This window comes from Mus musculus, chromosome 14, assembly GCF_000001635.26.
Source record: "Mus musculus strain C57BL/6J chromosome 14, GRCm38.p6 C57BL/6J".
Lineage (NCBI taxonomy): Eukaryota > Metazoa > Chordata > Mammalia > Rodentia > Muridae > Mus > Mus musculus.
Genome location: NC_000080.6, coordinates 51,537,342 through 51,560,461, shown reverse-complemented (window position 1 = coordinate 51,560,461; position 23,120 = coordinate 51,537,342). Strand labels below are relative to the sequence as shown.

General features: G+C 40.5%; 2 protein-coding genes across 3 annotated transcripts in view; both read right to left on the bottom strand.

Moving 5' to 3' along the window:
* Positions 1 to 7,672, bottom strand: part of Gm5622 (predicted gene 5622) — a 110,164-nt gene extending 102,492 nt beyond the window's left edge. For both annotated transcript variants that reach the window (NM_001013816.1, XM_006519216.2), the window contains exon 1: positions 7,333 to 7,672. In NM_001013816.1, the coding sequence (NP_001013838.1) occupies positions 7,333 to 7,354 (22 nt within the window). In that variant the 5' untranslated portion in view covers positions 7,355 to 7,672. The remainder of the gene's footprint in view (positions 1 to 7,332) is intronic.
* Positions 1 to 23,120, bottom strand: part of Gm7247 (predicted gene 7247) — a 208,913-nt gene that overhangs the window by 9,521 nt on the left and 176,272 nt on the right. The window contains exon 7 of the mRNA XM_030248214.1: positions 11,555 to 11,589. Coding sequence (XP_030104074.1) covers positions 11,580 to 11,589 — 10 coding nt within the window. The 3' untranslated portion in view covers positions 11,555 to 11,579. The remainder of the gene's footprint in view (positions 1 to 11,554; positions 11,590 to 23,120) is intronic.

Below are 23,120 nucleotides of genomic sequence, written 5' to 3'. Positions count from 1 at the left end.
GAGGACTGCCTTATCTGGCATCAATGGGAGGGAATGCCTTTGGTCTGGTACAGGCATGATGATCCAGGGTTGGGCAATGCTAGGGCACTGAGTCAGGAGTGTGGGGAGGAAGGGGTATAGGAGCACCCTCATACATAGAGGCAATGCTAGAAGTGGAGGGAATGGGGTTTTTGGAGGGGAACTGAGAAGGAGGATAACATTTGGAATGGAAATACATAAGAAAATCAATAAAGAAAATGTACAAATAAAGTTATAAAAATCACAAATGGAGCAAGCCTGGAGAAGGACAACTTATAAAAGAGATCAGGATTTACAGATGCAAGCCTCACCACTAGAACATAGAAAAGAGAATCGCAGGCAAAGGAAATACCATAGATGATATTAAAAAGTCACTCAAAGAAAATACAAAGAGTAAACAACTTCTAACTCAAAACATCTAGCAAATGCAGGACACAATAAAAAGAACAAAACTAAGAATAATCGAAACAGAATTGGGTGAGGGTTAACAGTTCAAAGACCCAGAAAACATCTTCAACAATATCATTTTAAAAAGTCCTTAACCTAAAGACAGAGATGGCCTTAAATTTACAAGAAACCTACAACACACCAAATCGATTGGACCAATACAGAAAATCATCCTGTCACATATTAAACAAAAGTATAAATGTACAGAATAAAGAAAGAAAATATTACAAGCTCTAAGGGAAAAAAGTCAAGTAACATACAAAGGAAGACCTGTGAGAATTACATCAGACTTGTCACCAGAAATGATAATATCTAGAAGATCTTGGGCAAATGTCTTGCAGACTCTATAGAGAACACAAATGCCAGCCCTGGCTAATATACCCAGAAAACTCTTTATGACCATAGTTGGAGAAACTAGGATATTCTGCAACAAAAACAAATTGAAACCATATCTTTCCACTAATCCAGCACTACAGAGGATACTAGAAGCAAAATTCCAACAGAATGAGTGTAATTATACCCAAGAAAACACAACAAATGAATAATCTCACAAGAGCCGCAAAGAAAAGGAAAAGCATGTTGTCTCCATTCCCTGCCGTATTTTCTCTACGAGTTTACTAGTGTTTGTCAACCTACATGGTCTGTTGGAAAGGCATCACCCCAAGCCTCCACCACCAATAAGCAGGAGCAGAGAATGAAGAGGATGGCGAAGCTCAAAAGGGATCTCCAGAAGATCAAAAATGAGAGAGATGGACTCCAGGGAATCCTAGCCAATTACACTAACAAGGATTTGAACAACAGGTAGTCATTATGCCCAGTTCTTTGCTGACTGTCTTGGGCCCCTCCATTAACCTCAGATTCCCTCATATCACAGGAGGCCATAACACCAAGCTGTCCACACATCCAAATTCATTTTGCTAAATGGATTTTTGACACAGAACTTCAAGTTCAGATAGGAGTGAAATGGGACTCAGGCAATTTGATTTCCCCAAAAGTAAATCAGAGCCTGTGGTATGAATTACAGTCTAGGGATAAGGGTTGTAGTGTGTGAGCCCTAATCCTGCATTGTTAGAATCCTATACAGGTATAAGTTTTGGGGAGATGCAAGATACACTGTGTTTATGGCCAATCACGTTTGCAGTTGATTTCAAAGTAATTTGGGTCCAACTGGTCCTGTCAATAGCTGTAGGGACATGGTCCCACATCCTGTCTCTCCGTGTACTGGTTAGTTTTGTTTCAACTTGACACAGCTTGAGTTATCACAGAGAAAGGAGCTTCGGGTGAGGAAATGCCTCCATGAGATCCAACTGTAAGGCATTTTCTCAATTAGTGATCATTGGGGAAGGCCCCTTGTGGGTGGGACCATCTCTGGGCTGGTAGTCTTGGGTTTTATAAGAGAGCAGGCTGAGCAAGCCAGGACAAGAAAGCCAGGAAAGAACATCCCTCCATGGCCTCTGCATCAGCTCCTACCTCCTGACATGCCTGAGTTCCAGTCCTGCATCCTTGGGTGATCAACAGCAGTATGGAAATGTAAGCCGAATAAACCCTTTCCTCCCCAACTTGCTTCTTGGACATAATGTTTTGTCCAGGAATAGAAACCCCGACTAAGGCACTTAGTATAACTGGATTAGCCATAGTTTATCACTGCTTTTATCAAATTCTATTCACTATACACTCAGACAGATAATGTGTGTTGATTTGGCATTCTGATTGTGTTTGATTATGATGGGGTAAGTGTGTGTGTGTATGTGTGTGTGTGTGTGTGTGTGTGTGTGTGTGTGTGTGTGTGTGTGTGTGTGTGTGTGTGTGTGTGTATGTTCCACTTAAGATCTGGAGTGTCTGTATAGTATGCTGGGCCTGAGATTTTGCTTGACACAGTTTCCAGGCAAAAATAGTGAAGACACAGGGAACCTCACTTTGAGGAGCACAGCATATGAGCTCTGAGTCCACCTTAGGTGCACACTGGAAATGTAGTATCCTGTAGATACTGATTGTGTCCTTTGGGAGTTTATGTAGCAATAGAAGCAAAGATTGACAATTCCTTGTCTACAAACAGATGTGTCATCACAGGTTTAAGGTGGATCCAGGACTACGGCACAGGTTCCTTGGAAATTCTTGGAGAGCTAGTCTATTCTTTCATGCCCCTTCAGGAAAATTAAGTAGGTCAAATCCCTGCCTTTACTTCCTTGCCTCTACTGAGCCCAAGCAAAGATAATAAGTTTAATAAGCTCCAAGTGGAACTGGAAACATGGAGCAATGTATGGCATAGATGTGTTGGGGTAGTCCACGATTCAGATTGAATTGACATGATCATTGTATCCTTAGTTCATGGGATTATTTGCTGCTCGGGTCATGCCCTCCCACAGAATCAAAATTAGGACATTCATGCTCAAGATGCAACATGGCCAGGTGATGACTGACCTGAAGAGAATGCCCCAGGACATCAGTGAGGCCTTGTACAAGTGCAAGGAGTTGACTAAAGAAAATCAATTCTACTGTTGAGTGACTAACAGGGTCGTGATCCAAGCACTAGGCACAGGATATGTCTGCACATCCTTGTCTTTGTACCAAAGTAGGGGCTCAGTTTATATACTGTTTGCCTCTAAACCAGAAGCCTGGCTCCTTCAAAGCAAGGCTGGAGGATTTTTACCTCTTAAAGTCATTTTGGCCAAGTGTGAAGAGTCTGTGAGCAACTCAAATCATTGTCCTTTCCAACAAAGTATATTTGAAACAGAAAAGATTAACACCATGATGAAGATATCAATCAACTTTGAGCCTTTTGGGCTGTGAAAGTAGATACATAGATAAGGTTTCCATGGGACACCTAAAAAGACTGTGTGTTGGTTGGGTCTCTTCTCTTCTCATAGAGAAGGTCTGCCTTCTACCTACAGGTGATTTTTAAATAACATGGACATATAGGCACACATTCGTTCCAGGTCCTCTTCTGAGAGATACGTAAGTCCCTGTTAGTGTCAGGGTTTACAGGTGTACCTTGGCTTCTGAAATATGGCTGTCCTCTGGATTTGACCTCTCTCAATGTAATACTCCATGGTCAATCTTGACAGTTGTCTGGGGCTGTCTGGGCACCAGGGCCCATTGTGACAGAGATGGTCCTTGGAGGAATGGGAGGAAGATGGATGCTGACGTGTGTGAGGATTTGTTTGTTTGTGACTCAGGATCAGGCACTGCCACCTCCAGAGTGAATCTAACCATCTCCAGCACAAAGTCAGGATGTTGTGGAAGGAGAACAGACAGTTACTAGAAGAGCAGATTGCATTAGAAAATGCTCCAACGAATCAAAGAGGCTGTCTAAAGAAGGCAGCCTGAAAACTAATGACCTATGTACCAAGCAGCAGCAGGTAGGGTGCATAAATCATGAGGAACAGGTTGCAGTCATGTCTAACCTTAAACACAGTCAAGCCTAAGCAACCATCCTGTACCTTATCCAGGCTCTCTCCTATGTCTCATCCAGTTGTTCATTTCTGTGATCATTTCCAAGACTTTCTGTGCAGTTATCCTCTTTAAAGAAACTACATGTTTGGGAAGTAAACAATCCTGCTCAACTAGAAGCTGCACTTCCTTATGATAGATAGGTTGAACACACAGTACACAAGTACATGCCAGTATGCTAAATGGGTTCTATGTGCTTGCCTCCATTGTAGTAGCACAGAATGTTGATTGATGAAGTCATTTGCTTCTTATGGGTCATGTGAGATCACAGGCAGGACAAAATTTGCAAGTATTAGATCCCAGTGGAATTGCCATATGAGTGGAAATAATTGCCTTGGGGGGGGCTTGTATGCTTTCTCTCCCCTTTTCCTGCACTGCAAGATGGTCTCATCACTCTGCCTAGATCTTGGCTCACATTGAAAGAGCCTGAGTAGGTACTTGTCAGTCCTGTTTTCTGTCAGTGTTGCTAGAGTTCTTTCCTAGAGCTTATATTCTGGAGCTGACTGTGAAAGTATAACAACGTAAAATAACAGAATTCTAGGCCTTTAGGCCCAGGCTTGGGAATGTGGCCTTTGTAAAGGTATGCTAATCATAAAAGAGATAGCGACATTCCTCTACCCACCCGCTTCCTGGGTTCAAAGAGTGCTCATTCAAAGAAAGTCACCCTGGCCGTTACCAGAACCTGCAATGCAAATGTGCTATTGTTAGAGGCTCTTAGAAGCTGTCTTGAGAGTTAACAATTACCAGGTATTCCTTGTGACTCTTGTAACTTTACACTTCCTTGTGACTCTTAACTGGTATCTTTGGTATCTTCCAACAACGCCCTCCCCACTTCCTTGAGTTTCAGTTTCTTCCTTTAAATACCCCCTTACCCAGCTACTCGGGGCGCCACGGTCCTCTACCCCTGCGTGGTGTATGACCATGGGCCCGAGAGCGCTCTTGAATAAAAATCCTCTTGCAATTTGCAGCAAGACCCGTTTCTTGTGGGTGATTTTGGGGTGTCGCCTCTCCTGAGTCAGAACGTGGGGGAGCCCTCACATTGTGGGTCTTTCAACTGGATTGACAGGGATGTGAAACAGGCTTCTCTCAGGCTGAGTGTTGGTGTGAGAGATGTGAGGCTTCAAGAATGAAATTTCACTAACACTCTCAACCTAGTCTAAGAAATGTGCCCCCTAAGAAATGTCAGTGCCCAAGGGATGGATAGCAGAGTCCAGTGTCTCACATTAAACATAAGCCTTCCATAGTCCCCATTCAACTGTTTCTCTACCATCCATTGTTATCTCCTCATAGTTTTCTACTCACTTATGATTTTTGGACAGAGATCGGGACACACACACACACACACACACACACACACACACAGATTGATTGTGTGTGGCATAAGTATGTCTGTACCAATGTGTATATTGGTGGGTGTGTTGAAAGTCCAGTTATTTATGTAAGGGTTTGTTCAGTTTTTTTTTAATTTATTTATTTATCTATCTATTTATTTATTTATTTTTGGGACAGCATTTGCTTGTTTGTTTGTTTTTTGTTCAGTCTTTCTGTAACATATTCCCTGGAAACCAGGTCTGTCACTCAACCTGAGACTCCCTGTTTTGTTTAAGCTGTCTGACCAGCATCTTTGATTCTTCTGTCACCCCCCCACCCAGGCAGAGATCTTTGTATGGTTTGGTCTCAATTAATTGTTATGGGGTTCAATTGCTCATAGCTAGGAAGATCCTGGTGTCATTTTTGACAATATTTTACAAACATTTTAGTGTTTTGGGTTTTTGTTTCTTTGTTTGTTTTTGTAAGTGCCAATTCATTAAGAAAGAGGAAGACAACGCTGTCTGCTTCAGGTGTCAGACACACAACTTGGCTCACTGTGCCTTCTCATGAGCTTTATCTCATCATGATGGAAGCTTCAGGAAGTAGTAGTAGGGAGGGGGTAGACCAGTGGTGGTCTTACCCAAGAAACCAGGGCTACATGTTACCTACATTTGAGTATTTCAACAATTAATGCCGTACTAAACCAAGAGAATGTCACGGACTCTGGTGGAGTCAGCTTGTGAGGCAGAAATGCCAAAAAGCTGCTCATGAGAAATGAATTTCTAGGACTCTCCTCCTAGATATTCTGGCGAAAGCCAACTCTCCAGTTTGGATCGGTTTGTCAGGCGAAAAGCCTGGAAGCTGTTTCACGAGGATAAGAGTCCAGGGAAATTTTCCTCCCAGAGTTATGGCATCTCTTTCCCTAACCCATTATATTCAAATTTCCACCACATTAATCTAGTGTATAGATTCACGTGCACTCTATTAAGCATCACCTTATAGTAAATGCCTTTTAAGATTGTATTCTAACATAGCTAAAGCCTTTTCCCAGTGTTCTTAGATTCCAGATAGCAGCAAGGAGCTTAACCCATTCAGTAAACAATTAAGCACTTGCCATTTTACTCAGCTGTTTACAGATAGAGACTAAAAGTCTCACTGAGATAGAAATCTTTTACTACAGGCTTCATTCCATGTCAAGTATAAGTTGATATACTACCCTGATAAGGGGAAACTCTCCAGACAAGATAAGTTTTATTAGACCTAAGAATTTAGAGCTCTGTGATAGCACATTACTCTTAAGGCCTGTCAAGAGTTAACAACCCCCTGATGCTTTTAACCTTAAAGTGTGAAATTCTTGCCTGGCATTAGGCTGATCCTAGGCAGGGCTTGTTATCCCTAATGTAAACATTTAATTAGTCCTTGTAAATTCCTTTCTGCTGTAACTGGTGAATTTCAGTGTATCTTGTCTTTTTGTGATTTGTATCCTCTGATAATTTGTTGTAATATAAGTCTGAAGCTCAACCAGAACATTACATTCAGATTCAACACATCTTTCGTGTATCTGTCTGTCATTTTCATCCGGAATCTTTGTCCATCTGCCTAAGAAATCCCGTTCTTCACAGACCAGGGACCCAGATTGTCTGTGGCAAGAGAAACCATGTTGCCAACACTTAAAAGTGAATGAAAACATAGATAGTCCAGCCCACCTTTTCCTAATCTTACCATGTGACCTCAGAATCCTCTTCCCAGTCCCTCTTTCATTCATTAAGACCTCCAGACCTTGAGTTTGGAGGCCCACCCATGTGAGAAAAAAACACAAAGCAGGCATGGTACCCATGGAACATGAGTATGATATGGGGCACAAAAGAGGTGCTCAAAAACAGCTAGCTGAAGAAACGAGACAAAACAGGGCTCCAAGGATCTGTATGATCCTATTGAAAGAACACTTAGGAACCTAAAACACCAGCCTGTCATTCTAAGATGGGAGTGTGGGGCTCTTGGAGGCCAAGGGGCAGGAATCCAGGCACCCTGGAGTCACAAAAGATGGTTCCCTGGCCTGGTGGGAAAGCATTGGGGTTGGTTGAGGGACCACAGAAGCCAACTTACCTGGATTCTCATGGCTCTCCATACACTGGTCGTCAGACTCCAGTGGCCCTGGGGATCAAGCTTCTTCCTGAAGTTCCACTTCTGTGTCTGTCTTCTGCTGCAGGACCTTCACAAAGCACTCTTTCTCTTGCCTGCCTCATGGATGCTGGCAGGGATCACAGGAGGTACTCAGACCTTGGTGTCAGGAGGTCAGGAGACCAGCCCAGATGTGACCTACATGGCCACTTCCAATCCAGCCACAAGCTCTAGCCCCCCTCCCAGTTGGTCATGGCTAGCTTTCCTTTCTAGGCAGAGGAGTTCCTGGACTCCTGACAGCAACCCCTTCCAGCACTGTGGTATTGAGAGGCGCCTCAGGATGTCACTTCCGGAATTATCTAGGAACCAGGTCCTCCGATCTTCTCTATGGCAGCTATCTCAGAGCAGAGCTCCTTGGGCCCGATCCACTCCTAGGACAGAAGAACAGTATCCAGTTTTATTGTTTTCTAATTAAACTCTTTAGTAATAAAAAGTTTAAAATATAAGCATTATAAAAATAAAAATTAGACTCCTTTTCCTTCCTTGCACTAAGATAACCCCCTGGAATTTAATGAGTGTCTTACTGACTTCACCAAGTGGATTCATGGAATCCTACAGTGCATCCCTTTGCTGACTTTGTTTTGCTGAGTGTATCATAGACATGACTTTGCTTCTGTACAGATTCCCCCTCATTGCTTTGCAGAGTGCTGCATTTCAGAAAAATCAAGGCATGTTAAGTCACTAACCTCTTTTTGGCTGACATGACTAACTTGTGTGTGTGTGTGTGTGTGTGTGTGTGTGTGTGTGTGCATGCACACAACTGTGTTTTTAAATTGAGTATTTTCTTTACTCACATTATCCCTATTCCTGGTTTCCCCTCATTAAAAAAACAAACAAACAAACAAACAAAAAAAACAATTCCCTTTCCCCTCCCCTTCTTACCAACCTACCCACTCCTGCTTCCTGGCCCTGCATTATATCGCATGAACTGTAATGTGTTGAATAGCAGCTACTGGATAATATCTATGGCTAACTATTTTTATTGGTGGTAGAGAGTCTTATGAGAAGTAGCTAAGCTAGGTTTAGGGAGCAGAATATATTTCAGCTTGGAGCTTGCTGGAGGATGTTCTTTTGAACCCTCTTTTTTAGAACCTTGAATCTTGTGTGGACCCACTTGTGTGTGCAGAGGACCCATTTGTCTGTTTTATATCATACTTGTAGAAGCAGCAAATATCTGCATTGAAAAAGTTCCTGACAAGGAAATCAGTACAGGCCAAGGCAGCACAGGTTGGGTTAATTTAAGAATCGATTACAGAGCTCAGGTCCCAATACTTCCTCAGTTGTCAGGAAATGTGTTGTAATATAGCAGTGTTTTCATTGGTGTGTGTGTGTGTGTGTGTGTGTGTGTATGTTTGTGTGTGTATGATTTTTTTTGTTTTTGTTTTTTTGCCCAGGGGTTTGTGAGCATGTTTATGTGTCATATTTGTGTAATGGTAGGTGCTTGTTGTAGGTGCAAGTATATAGTACTGTTCATTCATGTATTCTTTTCTTTTATGTGTGTGTGCATGTATATGTGAAAGCACATATTCATGTGTCTCTGTACACATATGTATGTATTTGTTTGTATATATTCACATAGTCACTCTGTGAGCAAACACCTTAAATGATATAATAGAGGACAACTTAAAAGAGAAAAGTACTCTGTCAGTTCATTTTGCATTGGGGAAACAGCTCTTCATCATGCCTCTCCACCTAGCTCACTAGAACAAATGGAGACAAACATGGTGTAAAGTCAGATTTTGAAGGGTTTGTAGAGGGAAAAGTGCTTATCTGTATTGAAATCATTTGTAAGAAAAGAAAGGAAGGTGGAACCTAGAAGTAGCGATGAGTCTGCTGTGTTAAACCCATTTGGCTGAGAGTGAAAAAGGCTGGCTAAGCCTTTGTGTTCCTTCTCTGCACTTGGTGAATAGTAACTTCACACTGGAAGACCAGGGGGCTTCTTGCATCTTCTCGGCATCCTAGTTAGTTTTCCTCTTTGCCTGCTACCATTTTCTTTCCAATTTTGCCTATGCTTCACTCAGTCTCCCTTCCTTGGAGTTTGTTCAGGGTGTTATGATTTGAAAGATTGAGTTGCTTGGGGTTGGGACTGTCCCAAGCTGAAGGGCCATAAGTATGGTGAAGTGGAAGAACAGGGCTGCCTCAGACAGCCCCTTAGGCTCATGATAGTCAGAAGCACAAACACTATGATCTGTCTGTAGCCCTCTGTAACAGCTGTTATTAAAAATCATTCACTCTGTTTTAAGATTATCCTCAAGGAGAATTCGAAGACATGAAAACCATCAGACATTGCTGGTGGTGTCAAATGGTGTAGCCATGTGAGACGCCATGTCCAACTCTTCAGAAAATTGTACTGCAGTGCACAGGTACCTGGCAATTCCAGAACAAGAAGTAGATATCCACAGAGAAATTAGGGCACATCATGGTTGTAGGGGTATTCTTCATAGCAGCCCCAAACTAAAAACTATCCAAATGTCACTCAGTCAAGGCATGAAAATTACACTGTAGTCCAGCCCTTCAATCGAGTATTGTCTAGTACTCCACTGAATCATGGAAATCATGCATACACCCATTTGGTGTTGAACTAGTCAGACCTTTGTTCTTCAATGATCCCTGACAGAATCTCCTTACAGGGAAATAAAAGTTTCACTTTGAATCCTGATTATGGAGATTTACTGGTTGCCTCGGCTCCTAGCTTGGTTCCAAATTCACACAGGCTATGGTAAATGGAGGGCCTATTTGAAGATGCTGCTCATTTTGGAGCCACTAAGAAACAGTGAGCAAGAGGCAGGAACAGGCTGGTCCACCTCCATCCAGTGTTCCTTTGTTGGGAACCAAGCCTAGTGTGCATAGCCTTGGGAACTTGCTAAAGCAGCCTTGAGTAACAAGGCCAAGATCCCATATTTCCATTATCTGTTTGTTAGGGAAAGTTCTTTATTGACTGAGCTGTCTATAGGTTATATCTACTATGTTCTTATGACATTCTAGGTTATTTTCTTTTTCTTTATTAGAAAAAAATGAATATTTCTTTTACATATGTGAGTACACTGTTGCTCTCTTCAGACACACCAGAAGAGGGCACTGGATCCTACTAAAGATGGTTGTAAGACACCATGTTTTTGCTGGGAATTCAACTTAGGATGTCCAGAAGACCAGTCAGGGATCCTAAAGCTATCTATCCAAACCTTTTTTTTTTTTTTTAATTAAAGTTGTTTGTTTGTTTGTTTTAATTTTATGCCTTTATATTATCCTCTTATCATATCATTAGCTGGTAAAACAAACATCTTTCTGCAATGAACTAAAACTATTAGTGGGAAGACATATGCATGTGTTTTCAGCAATGTAGACATTTGTGTGTCTGGGTATCTGTCTGCCTGTCTCTCTATGTCTGTATCTCTCTGTCTCTCTGTCTCTCTCTCTCTTACTCTCTTTGTCTGTCTGTCTGTCTGTGTGTTTGTGTGTGTGTTCATTGCTTTGCTGAAAAGATGCAGCATCGTTTTGATATCTCTGAGATGAGGCACGAGCATAGGATGACAGGATGGAAGTAGATTTCCTATACGTGAATAGCTTTTTGGGGGTCTCTGTCCTTCTTCATGGCTCTGTGTCTCAGTCAGCAAGGAGCACCTGAGAACATTGTTCTGATACAGTTTAAAAGAACTTTTGTCCATTAATTAAATGTGATCCATCGCACTATTGGTGATTCTATACTCATTCTTCCCTTCTGAGCTCTCTGGTAAGACCTGAGATTTTTGTCCCCTAAGTCTCCACATAAACAGTCCTAAAGGATCCAGAAGCATAGCAGGGGTAATGGTTTGGGTGTTTTGGTTTTTTTTTTGTTTTTGTTTTTGTTTGGTTGGTTTTTTTTTTTTTTTTTTTTTGGTTTTGGGTTTTTGTTTGTTTAGGGTTTTTTGGTTTTTGTTTTTGTTCCTTTGTTTGTTTGTTTTGTTTTGTTCATGAGAAAAACATCCAGGGCCAGGTGCTCTCTGGCCCTTCTCCTATGGGGATACAGGAATGGTCTCATCTGAAAGGTAATACTTAATTTTCCTGCTAAGTAAAGCTGGGGTTTGCTGGATAGATGATATGGCAAATATCACCAGGCCTTGGTCTCTTCCTCCCCTAGGTCTGAAATACTCTGCAGAAGCTCAAACAGGACACGGACCAGGTCATGATCTCCCTCAAACACAACTTTTCACAGCAGCACTGAGTATGCAAAACAAATGAACCACCACTGCATCTAATCCTTGTTTCCATGGCAATCTTGGGCTGCATTTTCTTTCTTTTTGATTTGCTATAGGTGACAAGGCATTTATTTTGTCTAGCCTCTGGTCGAGAAAGAGTGCATGTTGGAAGGATCAAGAGAAGTGCAGAGGGACATCATGATCTGCTGGGCATCCAGGAGGACTCTGAGAATATCAATTTTTGCTGATTCTCTTGGGTCACCAAGAATTACTCCATGGTGATCAGTGAAGTGAATTTGAAAAACTTTGAGGTATCATCCGTAACATCTCATGATTAGCCTTGGAAAACTTGTCTGACAGCAACCCCCCTCCCCCACCCAACTAGGCATGCCTACATTCGTCTTGAAGATATTATTACTGTCATTGACTGCTGTTGCATTATTTTTTCAAGGCCAGAAACATGCTGTATGTCTGTTCTGAACATTTGCAACAAGAAAATGCAGCTTAGCTTAATTATTGTATTTGGATTTGGTTAAAGTTTTGATTGCTGTCGGTATTTAGTTTTATTTGTTTTCATTTGAAGTTTTGTTATATATCTATTATCTTTTTTTACTGTAATTAATTTGCTGTTACCTTAATGTTATATACTGTATACATTGACTCACCACTTTAAGATGACATTGAATAAAATTAACATTTGCTTATGAATAAAAAAATAATCTCTACTTTTTCTCTCATAAGAACCTCCTGTATGCATGTGTGGTTCACAGGCCTGTAATACTAGAAGTATCAGGTAGGAATGTGCCTCTTCAAGTACCATGTAGCTAAGTCTTCATAATTGATACCTAGTCATCCAGATTTGAACAGTGAAGTGTGCTTTTGATGTGAATAGTGTTCCAAACCCTGTGGATCCCAGTGACATGATGAAAAAAGGATACTTGCTCTATCTTTATAGTCATAAATTTAGCTACAGTCATAATGTGACTCTGTGGATGATCACATTGACCGAACAACCAAGAAACACAATAGTATTTCTCTAACACATTGCAGAAAATAAAAACATTCACCTTGAGAAATTAAAAAAGTTTCTGTATTATAAATGAAGAAGTTTGAGTAAAAATGACCCTCAAAGGTTCTTATATTTGAATGTTTGATACCTACTTCATGGAACTGTTTTAGAAAGGACGAGGAAATATGGCCATGCTGGAGGATCTGTTTCACTGGAGGTGGGCACTGAGGTTTCAAAAGCTCATGCCAGTCCCTATCCCTGTCTTTGTCTCAGTCTTTGTCTCTGTGTCTATGTCTCTGTGTCTCTCACTGCTTCTCTCTGTGTCTCTCTCTTTGTCTCATCCTGCTCTCTCTCTCTGTCTCTCTCTCTGTTTCTCTCTCTGTCTCTCTGTGTCTTGCTCTCTGTCTCTGTCTCTCTCTGTCTCTCTGTCTCTCTCTGTGTCTCTCTGTGTCTCTCTGTGTCTCTGTCTCTGTCTCTCTCTGTCTCTATCTCTCTCTGTCTCTCTGTCTCTGTCTCTCTCTTTATCTCTCTCTCTCTCTCTCTCTCTCTCTCTCTCTCTCTCTCTCTCCCCACACCCTGTCTCCCCCTTGAGGATCAGATGTACGTTCATCTACTTCTCTGGTGCCATATCTGCCTGCCTGCCTGCCTGCTGTGATGCTCCCCACCATGATGATCCTGGATCACCCTCTGGAACTGTAAGTCAGCCCCAACTAAATGCTTAATTTATAAATTATCCTCTTTGAGGTGTCTCCCCACAGCAATAGAACATTGAATAAGACATCAAAAGAACCACTTCATCAATTGAAGTGTCAGCATAGAGGATGCGAGAGAATCTTCACCATGTGTACATCTAGCAGAGAGTTCATTTCTAACCTATATGATGGTGTGAACATTTAAATACCGAGACACTTGCCCTGTTAAACATCTAAGCATTTTAAATTAAAACTGTTTCAAAATGTTCTATGGATGTACATAGTTGTGTTCACCTTTAATCCCAGCACTCAGAAGGAAGATGCAAGAATAATTCTGTGAACTTGTGGACAGCCTGGTCTGTGAAATCGGTTCTGGGGCATCATGGAATATGTAGAGATTCCCTGTCACAAACATACTCCCCTCAAATGCTCTGTAAACTGAAGAGAATCTTCAAAAAAAATTTAAAAATGGATAATATATTTTTAAATGTTTGATATACTAAGTCATGAGAAAATGCAAATTAAAATAATTTTAACATTCTATCTTACCCCAGTCAGAATAGTTATTATCAATAGACTAAATGACTACAAGTATTGGCATGGGTGTGGGGTAGGAGAACATGTATTCACATGTAGACTCAATATGAAAATCAACACAGATGTTCCTGAAAATATTAGTAGCAATAAATCTACCACATGAACCAGCTGTACTATTTGTGGTGGTTTGAATGAGAAAGACCCTTATAGGCTCATACATTTGAACACATGGTCACCAGGGTATAGCAATATTTGATAGGATTCAAAGGTGTAGCTTGATATGATTGTGAGCTTTAAAGTTTCAAAAGCCTAGCTCAGGATACAGATTCCTGTTTCCTTGAGTTCCAGATCCAGAAATCCCAGAACCATGTCTGCCCATGTGATGCCATTCTTCTCCCAAGACAAAAATGTACTAAATTTTTGAAAATATAAGCCCAGTTTCAACATCCCATACCCAAGGCTATATTTTCCTACCATCTAAGTAGTGTATCTGCATTTCCATCCAGGTCAATAACAGACAATGGGCTTATGGTAAATATAGTCTAAATCTCTGCATTTGATCTGCCCAGTGGCTGTCCACACCTTTACTTCAGGGAAGAAAGCAAAACCGCATTAAGACAAGGAGGTAGTATGGAGGTGGGATAACTGACTGAAGACTTTTGAAAGGCTACATGGAAACTGACAACTGTAGAACCTTTATAATATACAAATCCATATAAACAATGTTTAAATAGAATTACCCTATTATGCTCTAACAATGCTTCTCCTTAATCCCATAAACTATCAAATGAAAAACCCAGGGGCAGTTTTAGGTTATTTTGTTTGGGGTTGTTCATCATTGAAGTCTAATACCCGCTCAGGAAACATTAAATGTCCTTGTGATTGCTCTTGGATAGTTTCCAAAAGTCCATGGTAAGACCACATTGCTGAAGAAAATGGTAATTGGCACAGCTATCAAGTCAGGCATCTATCACATTATTGTGTGTGTGTGTGTGTGTGTGTGTGTGTGTTGAGAACATACCAATTCCACTTTAGCAGTTACTTGGATATATTTGACCAGTTGTTGCTACTACAGTACTTATAGAGAAGAGCTAATCCATTGGTAGCTGAGATTGCCACTCATTGCCTACCATCACCCTCTCAACATCTGTCCCAAGATCTGTCACCTGCTGTTCTGATTTCAGCTTTTCTAAGTGGGCATTACTAGAAAGGGAGCGCAGGGTCTCAGGCACACTACGTAGCAAACACTACAGTATACTATACTACACTTCACTACACTACACTACACTACACTAGCCAACCCCACTCTCTTCCTGTTTCTTTCAGATCAACTTTTTACTTTCCACTGTAGGAACATGTCTTTTTTATATTTCTGCACTGGATTTAGAAAAATATGTTTTAACCAAAATTGATTTTGGCCTTTTCTAGCAGGATGGTTGGCAATGTTAAGGTTTTCCAACTGGCATGAAAATGTATGCTTTTGTGAAGATTCAATACAAGAACACAATGTAAAGCTATCAAATCATTTAACATTTCTTTTCTTTTTTCTTTTTTTTTTTTAAATTAGGTATTTTCCTCATTTATATTTTCAATGCTATCCCAAAGGTCCCCCATACCCACCCCCCCAATCCCCTACCCAACCACTCCCCCTTTTTGGCCCTGGTGTTCCCCTGTACTGGGGCATATAAAGTTTGCAAGTCCAATGGGCCTCTCTTTGCAGTGATGGCTGACTAGGCCATCTTTTGATACATATGCAGCTAAAGACAAGAGCTCCCGGGTACTGGTTTGTTCATATTGTTGTTCCACCTATAAGGTTGCAGTTCCCTTTAGCTCCTTGGGTAATTTCTCTAGCTCCTCCATTGGGGGCCATGTGACCCATCCAATAGGTGACTGTGATCATCCACTTCTGTGTTTGCTAGGCCCCGGCATAGTCTCACAAGAGAGAGCTATATCTGGGTCCTTTCAGCAAAATCTTGCTAGTGTATGCAATGGTGTCAGCATTTGGAAGCTGATTATGGGATGGATCCCTGCATATGGCAATCACTAGATGGTCCATCCTTTCGTCACAGCTCCAAATTTTGTCTCTATAACTCCTTCAATGGGTGTTTTGTTCCCATTTCTAAGAAAGGGTAAGGTGTCCATGTTTTGGTCTTCGTTCTTCTTGAATTTCATGCGTTTGGCAAGTTGTATCTTATATCTTGGGTATCCTAAGTTTCTGGGCTAATATCCACTTATCAGTGAGTACATATTGTGAGAGTTCCTTTGTGATTGGGTTACCTCACTCAGGATGATACCCTCCAGGTCCATCCATTTGCCTAGGAATTTCATAAATTCATTTTTTAAATAGCTGAGTATTATTCCATTGTATAAATGTACCACATTTTCTGTATCCATTCCTCTATTGAGGGGCATCTGGGTTCTTTCCAGCTTCTGGCTATTATAAACAAGGCTGCTATGAACATAGTGGAGCATGTGTTCTTCTTACCGGTTGGGACATCTTCTGGATATATGCCCAGGAGAGGTATTGCTGGATCCTCCAGTAGTACTATGTCCAATTTTCTGAGGAACCGCCAGACTGATTTCCAGAGTGGTTGTACAAGCTTGCAATCCCACCAACAATGGAGGAGTGTTCTCCTTTCTCCACATCCTCGCCAGCATCTGCTATCACCTGAGTTTTTGATCTTAGCCATTCTGACTGGAGTGAAGTGGAATCTCAGTGTTGTTTTGATTTGCATTTCCCTAATGATTAAGGATGTTGAACATTTTTTCAGGTGCTTCTCTGCCATTCGGTATTCCTCATGTGAGAATTCTTTGTTCAGCTCTGAGCCCCATTTTTTAATGGGGTTATTTGATTTTCTGGAGTCCACCTTCTTGAGTTCTTTATATATATTGGATATTAGTCCCCTATCCGATTTGGGACAGGTAAAGATCCTTTCCCAATCTGTTGGTGGCCTTTTTGTCTTATTGACAGTGTCTTTTGCTTTGCAGAAGCTTTGCAATTTTATGAGGTCCCATTTATCAATTCTTGATCTTACAGCACAAGCCATTGCTGTTCTATTCAGGAATTTTCCCCCTGTACCCATATCTTCGAGGTTTTTCCCTACTTTCTCCTCTATAAGTTTCAGTGTCTCTGGTTTTATGTGGAGTTCCTTAATCCACTTAGATTTGACCTTAGTACAAGGAGATAGAAATGGATCAATTCGCATTCTTCTACATGATAACCGCCAGTTGTGCCAGCACCATTTGTTGAAAATGCTGTCTTTTTTCCACTGGATGATTTTAGCTCCCTTGTCAAAGATCAAGTGACCATAGGTGTGTGGATTCATCTCTGGGTCTTCAATTCTGTTCCATTGGTCTACTTGTCTGTCCCTATACCAGTACCATGCAGTTTTGATCACAATTGCTCTGTAGTACAGTTTTAGGTCCTGCATGGTGATTCCACCAGAGGTTCTTTTATCCTTGAGAAGAGTTTTTGCTATCCTCGGTTTTTTGTTATTCCAGATGAATCTGCCGATTGCCCTTTCTAATTCGTTGAAGAATTGAGTTGGAATTTTGATGGGGATTGCATTGAATCTGTAGATTGCTTTTGGCAAGATAGCTATTTTTACAATGTTGTTCCTGCCAATCCATGAGCATGGGAGATCTTTCCATCTTCTGAGATCTTCTTTAATTTCTTTCTTCAGAGACTTGAAATTCTTCTTTTTTTTTTTTATCATACAGATCTTTCACTTTCTTAGTTAGAGTCACGCCAAGGTATTTTATATTATTTGTGACTATTGAGAAGGGTGTTGTTTCCCTAATTTCTTTCTCAGCCTGTTTATCCTTTGTGTACAGAAAGGCCATTGACTTCTTTGAGTTAATTCTATATCCAGCTACTTCATTGAAGCTGTTTATCAGGCTTAGGAGTTCTCTGGTGGAATTTTTAGGTTCACTTATATATACTATCATATCATCTGCAAAATGTGATATTTTGACTTCTTCCTTTCCAATTTGTATACCCTTGATCTCCTTTTGTTGTCTAATTGCTCTGGCTAGGACTTCAAGTACAATGTTGAATAGGTAGGGAGAGAGTGGACTAGCCTTGTCTAGTCCCTGATTTTAGTGGGATTGCTTCAAACTTCTCACCATTTACTTTGATGCTGGCTACTGGTTTGCTGTAGATTGCTTTTATCATGTTTAGGTATGGGCCTTGAATTCATGATCTTTCCAAGACGTTTATCATGAATGGGTGTTGGATTTTGTCAAATGCTTTCTCAGCATCTAAAGAGATGATCATGTGGTTTTTGTCTTTGAGTTTGTTTATATACTGGATTATGTTGATTGATTTCCGTATATTGAACCATCCCTGCATCCCTGGGATGAAACCTACTTGGTCAGGATGGATGATTGTTTTGATGTGTTCTTGGATTCGGTTAGCAAGAACTTTATTGAGGATTTTTGCATCAATATTCATAAGGGAAATTGGTCTGACGTTCTCTACCTTTGTTGGGTCTTTTTGTGGTTTAGGTATCAGAGTAAGTGTGGCTTCATAGAATGAGTTGGGAAGAGTACCTTTCGTTTCTATTTTGTGGAATAGTTTGTGAAGAACTGGAATTAGGTCTTCTTTGACGGTCTGATAGAACTCTGCACTAAACCCATCTGGTCCTGGGCACTTTTTGGCTGGGAGAATATTAATGACTGCTTCTATTTCTTTGGGGGATATAGGACTGTTGAGATCATTTACCTGATCTTGATTTAGCGTTAGTACCTGGTATCTGTCTAGAAACTTCTCCATTTCATTCAGGTTGTCAGTTTTGTTGAGTATAGCCTTTTGTAGAAGGATCTGATGGTGTTTTGGATTTCTTCAGGATCTGTTGTTATGTCTCCCTTTTCATTTCTGATTTTGTTAATTAGGATGCTTTCCCTGTGTCCTCTAGTGAGTCTGGCTAAGGGTTTTTCTATCTTGTTGATTTTCTCAAGAACCACCTCTTTGATTGGTTGATTCTTTGAATAGTTCTTCTTGTTTCCACTTGGTTGATTTCACCCCTGAGTTTGATTATTTCCTGCTGTCTACTTCTCTTGGGTGAATTTGCTTCCTTTTGTTCTAAAGTTTTTAGGTGCGTTGTCAAGCTGCTCATGTGTGCTCTCTCTAGTTTCTTTTTGGAGGCACTCAGAGCTATGAGTTTTCCTCTTAGAAATGCTTTCATTGTGTCCCATAAGTTTGGGTTTGTTGTGGCTTCATTTTCATTAAACTCCAAAAAGTCCTTAATTTCTTTCTTTATTCCATCCTTGACCGAGGTATCATTGAGAAGAGTGTTGTTCACTTTCCACGTGAATGTTGGCTTTCTATTATTTATTTTGTTATTGAAGATCAGCCTTAGTCCTTGGTGATCTGATAGGATGCATGGGACAATTTCAATATTTTTGTATCTGTTGAGGCCTGTTTTGTGACCTATTATGTAGTCAATTTTGGACAAGGAACCATGAGGTGCTGAGAAGAAGGTTTATCCTTTTGTTTTAGGATAAAATGTTCTGTAGATATCTGTTAAGTCCATTTTTTTCATCACTTCTGTTAGTTTCACTGTGTCCCTGTTTAGTTTCTGTTTCCATGATCTGTCCATTGGTGAAAGTGGTGTGTTGAAGTCTCCCACTATTATTGTGTGAGGTGCAATGTGTGCCTTGAGCTTTACTAAAGTTTCTTTAATGAATGTGGCTGCCCTTGTATTTGGAGCATAGATATTCAGAATTGAGAGTTCCTCTTGGAGGATTTTACCTTTGATGAGTATGAAGTGCCCCTCCTTGTCTTTTTTGATTATTTTGGGTTGGAAGTCGATTTTGTTAGATATTAGAATGGCTACTCCAGCTTGTTTCTTCATACCATTTGCTTGGAAAATTGTTTTCCAGCCTTTTATTCTGAGGTAGTGTCTATCTTTTTCTCTGAGATGAGTTTCCTGTAAGCAGCAAAATGTTGGGTCTTGTTTGTGTAGCCAGTTTGTTAGTCTATGTCTTTTTATTGGAGAGTTGAGTCCATTGATATTAAGAGATAATAAGAAAAAGTAATTGTTGATTCCTGTTATTTTTGTTGTTAAAGTTGGCATTCTGTTCTTGTGGCTGTCTTCTTTTAGTTTTGTTGAGGGATTATCTTCTTGTTTTTTCTAGGGCGTGGTTCCTGTCCTTGTATTGTTTTTTTTCTGTTATTATCCTTTGAAGGGCTGGATTCGTGGAGAGATAATGTGTGAATTTAGTTTTGTCGTGGAATACTTTGGTTTCTCCATCTATGGTAATTGAGAGTTTGGCTGGGTATAGTAGCCTGGGCTGGAATTTGTGTTCTCCTAGTGTCTGTATAACATCTGTCCAGGCTCTTCTGGCTTTCATAGTCTCCGGTGAAAAATCTGGTGTAATTCTGATAGGCTTGCCTTTATATGTTACTTGACCATTTTCCCTTACTGCTTTTAGTATTCTATCTTTATTTTGTGCATTTGATGTTCTGATTATTATGTGTCGGGAGGAATTTCTTTTCTGGTCCAGTCTATTTGGAGTTCTGTAGGCTTCTTGTATGTTCATGGGCATCTCTTTCTTTAGATTTGGGAAGTTTTCTTCAATAATTTTGTTGAAGATGTTTGCTGGTCCTTAGAGTTGAAAATCTTCATTCTCATCCACTCCTATTATCCGTAGGTTTGGTCTTCTCACTGTGTCCTGGATTTCCTGGATATTTTGAGTTAGGATCCTTTTGCATTTTCCATTTTCTTTGATTGATGTGCCGATGTTCTCTATGGAATCTTCTGCACCTGAGTTTCTCTCTTCCATCTCTTGTATTCTGTTGCTGATGCTCGCATCTATGGTTCCAGATTTCTTTCCTAGGGTTTCTATCTCCAGCATTGCCTCACTTTGGGTTTTCTTTATTTTGTCTACTTCCCTTTTTTGGTCTAGTATGGTTTTGTTCATTTCCATCACCTGTTTGGATGTGTTTTCCTGTTTTTCTATAAGGACTTCTACCTGTTTGGTTGTGTTTTCCTGTTTTTTCTTTAAGGGCTTGTAACTCTTTACCAGTGTTCGCCTGTATTTCTTTAAGTGAGTTATTAAATTCCTTCTTTATGTCCTCTACCATCGTCATGAGATATGCTTTTAAATCCAGGTCTACCTTTTCAGGTGTGTTAGGGTGTCCTGGACTGGGCGAAGTGGGCGTTCTGGGTTCTGATGATGGTGAGTGGTCCTGGTTTCTGTTAGTAGGATTCTTACGTTTACCTTTGTCATCTGGCAATCTCTGGAGTTAGTTGTTATAGTTGTCTTTGTTTAAAGATTGTTCCTCTGGTGATTTTGTTACCCTCTATCAGCAGACGTGGGAGACTAGCTCTCTCCTCTGAGTTTCAGTGGTCAGAGCAGTCTCTGCAGGCAAGCTCTCCTCTTTCAGGGAAGGTACACAGTTATCTGGTGTTTGGACCTCCTCCTGGCTGAAGATGAAGGCCCAAAACCGGATCTTTCCCAGAAGCTGTGTTGCTTTGGCCAGGAAGGTGGCTGGTTGTCTGGAGCCGAAGATGGCACCGCCTCAGAAGCTCTCTGGCTCTTGCCTTCCCCAGAAACTCAACATTTCTTTTCATTGGGAGTTTTGAACTCTGACTTTTGACTGACCTAATGTTTTCTTCTTTATTTGCTTTATGGTAGAATCAGCTTCTGATTCTTTAATTATATTCTGACAGGTATAATGTCCATTACCATATGAATCTGAAGACACTGAACTTATCAGGTAGCTTTAACGTTGCTAAAAATCTCTTTTGCAAAAAAAAAAAATTATTGATTGTGGAGAAAATAGGCAGGGGGTGTTAAGATAATTTTCATCAAAATAGTTAGAATATAAAAGGTCTTAGTTAGAACCTTGTTTATTTTAAAGGACTAGCTTACCTGAGCAGAGATGTGTAGTCCTCTCAACCTAGTACTTGGGATGCTAGGGCAAGAGTTCATGGCCAGCATGGACAACATGGCAGGACTCAGTCTCATTAAACTGAAAATGAGAAAGTGTCTGACTACCTGGTACAAAAATTACCTCTATAGCCTTAAATACATAGTGAGTAGTATATAAATGTTTTTCTTAAACAAGTACTTGTTGTAAACATAAACTTGCTGTCTGTGAGGGTTAGCTTTAATTGTCAATTGGATCCAACCTTGGGTAATCTGGGAGGAGAGTCTCATCAAGGGATTGTCCATGGGTGGCCTGTGGGCACATCTTTGGGGTTGGTTCTCTTAGTCAAATTAATTGATGTCAAAAACCACAGCCCACTGTCAGAGGCACTATTCCCTAGGCAGAGAGGGGGTCCTGAACTGCATAAAGGTGGAGAATTGAACTGAACACAAGCAAGCCCTTAAGTGAGATAGTGAGCATATATGTGTTCATTTCTCTCTGCTTTGGACTGTCAGTGTGACGTGACCAGTACTTTCGAGCACCAGCTGTTATTCCTGCAATGATGGACAGTCACATGAAATTGTAAGCTAAATGAACTGCTTCTTCCCTAAGACACTTTTTGTCTTGGATGTTTCATCACAGCAAGAGAAATGAAACTACCACCTCTAATGAGACTTTTCATTTGTCCACCCTGTCACATCTTTCCATTTGGAGACTTTGAACTATTTACTTAAGTTCTCTATGAAATATATAGTAAGTTTCTGGGAACAGAACGTTCCCTTCTACAGTGTTAAGTACTAGAGTATATTTCTAGAGAAGAAATCTGTTATCTAACAATATCCATCTCCTTCCTTCTAAACAATTCTCTCAAAGAACCATCTCATCAACTCTGAAATCACACCAAACATCATACATCCTTGCTCTGCTTGCCACCCAACCTATGCACAAACCACACCATAACCATAGCTTATTTCTTTTGGCCAATTATATCCTAAGAGGATATACAGTGAGGTGATACATGGAGGTGAGAAAAATACATATAAAGAAAGGAAGACCTGGGAAGATTATCCAGACAGTAAGTACTCACTGCAAGTAATAGGACAGAAACTAATAGAACAGGCAACTTGATGTTCTTATCTGACCTAGACATGCCACAAATGTGTGTATCCCTCCATGTTAAAATGTTCATGTGTACTACATATATGAGACACACACACACAGACACACATTTTTATAAAAATTCTTAATCTAACAACCACTGAAGAATGTCATGCCCTGTCCCTGACTTTCCATTCTTCAGAGAATGATGATCTATAAGCAGAATCCGAATTTAGAAATGCATAAGGCATTCAGTACTTAGTGAAAGGCTTTGGTCCTGGTTAACCCACTTGGCAAACTAATAAGAGGTCATTAGGATTTTAAGA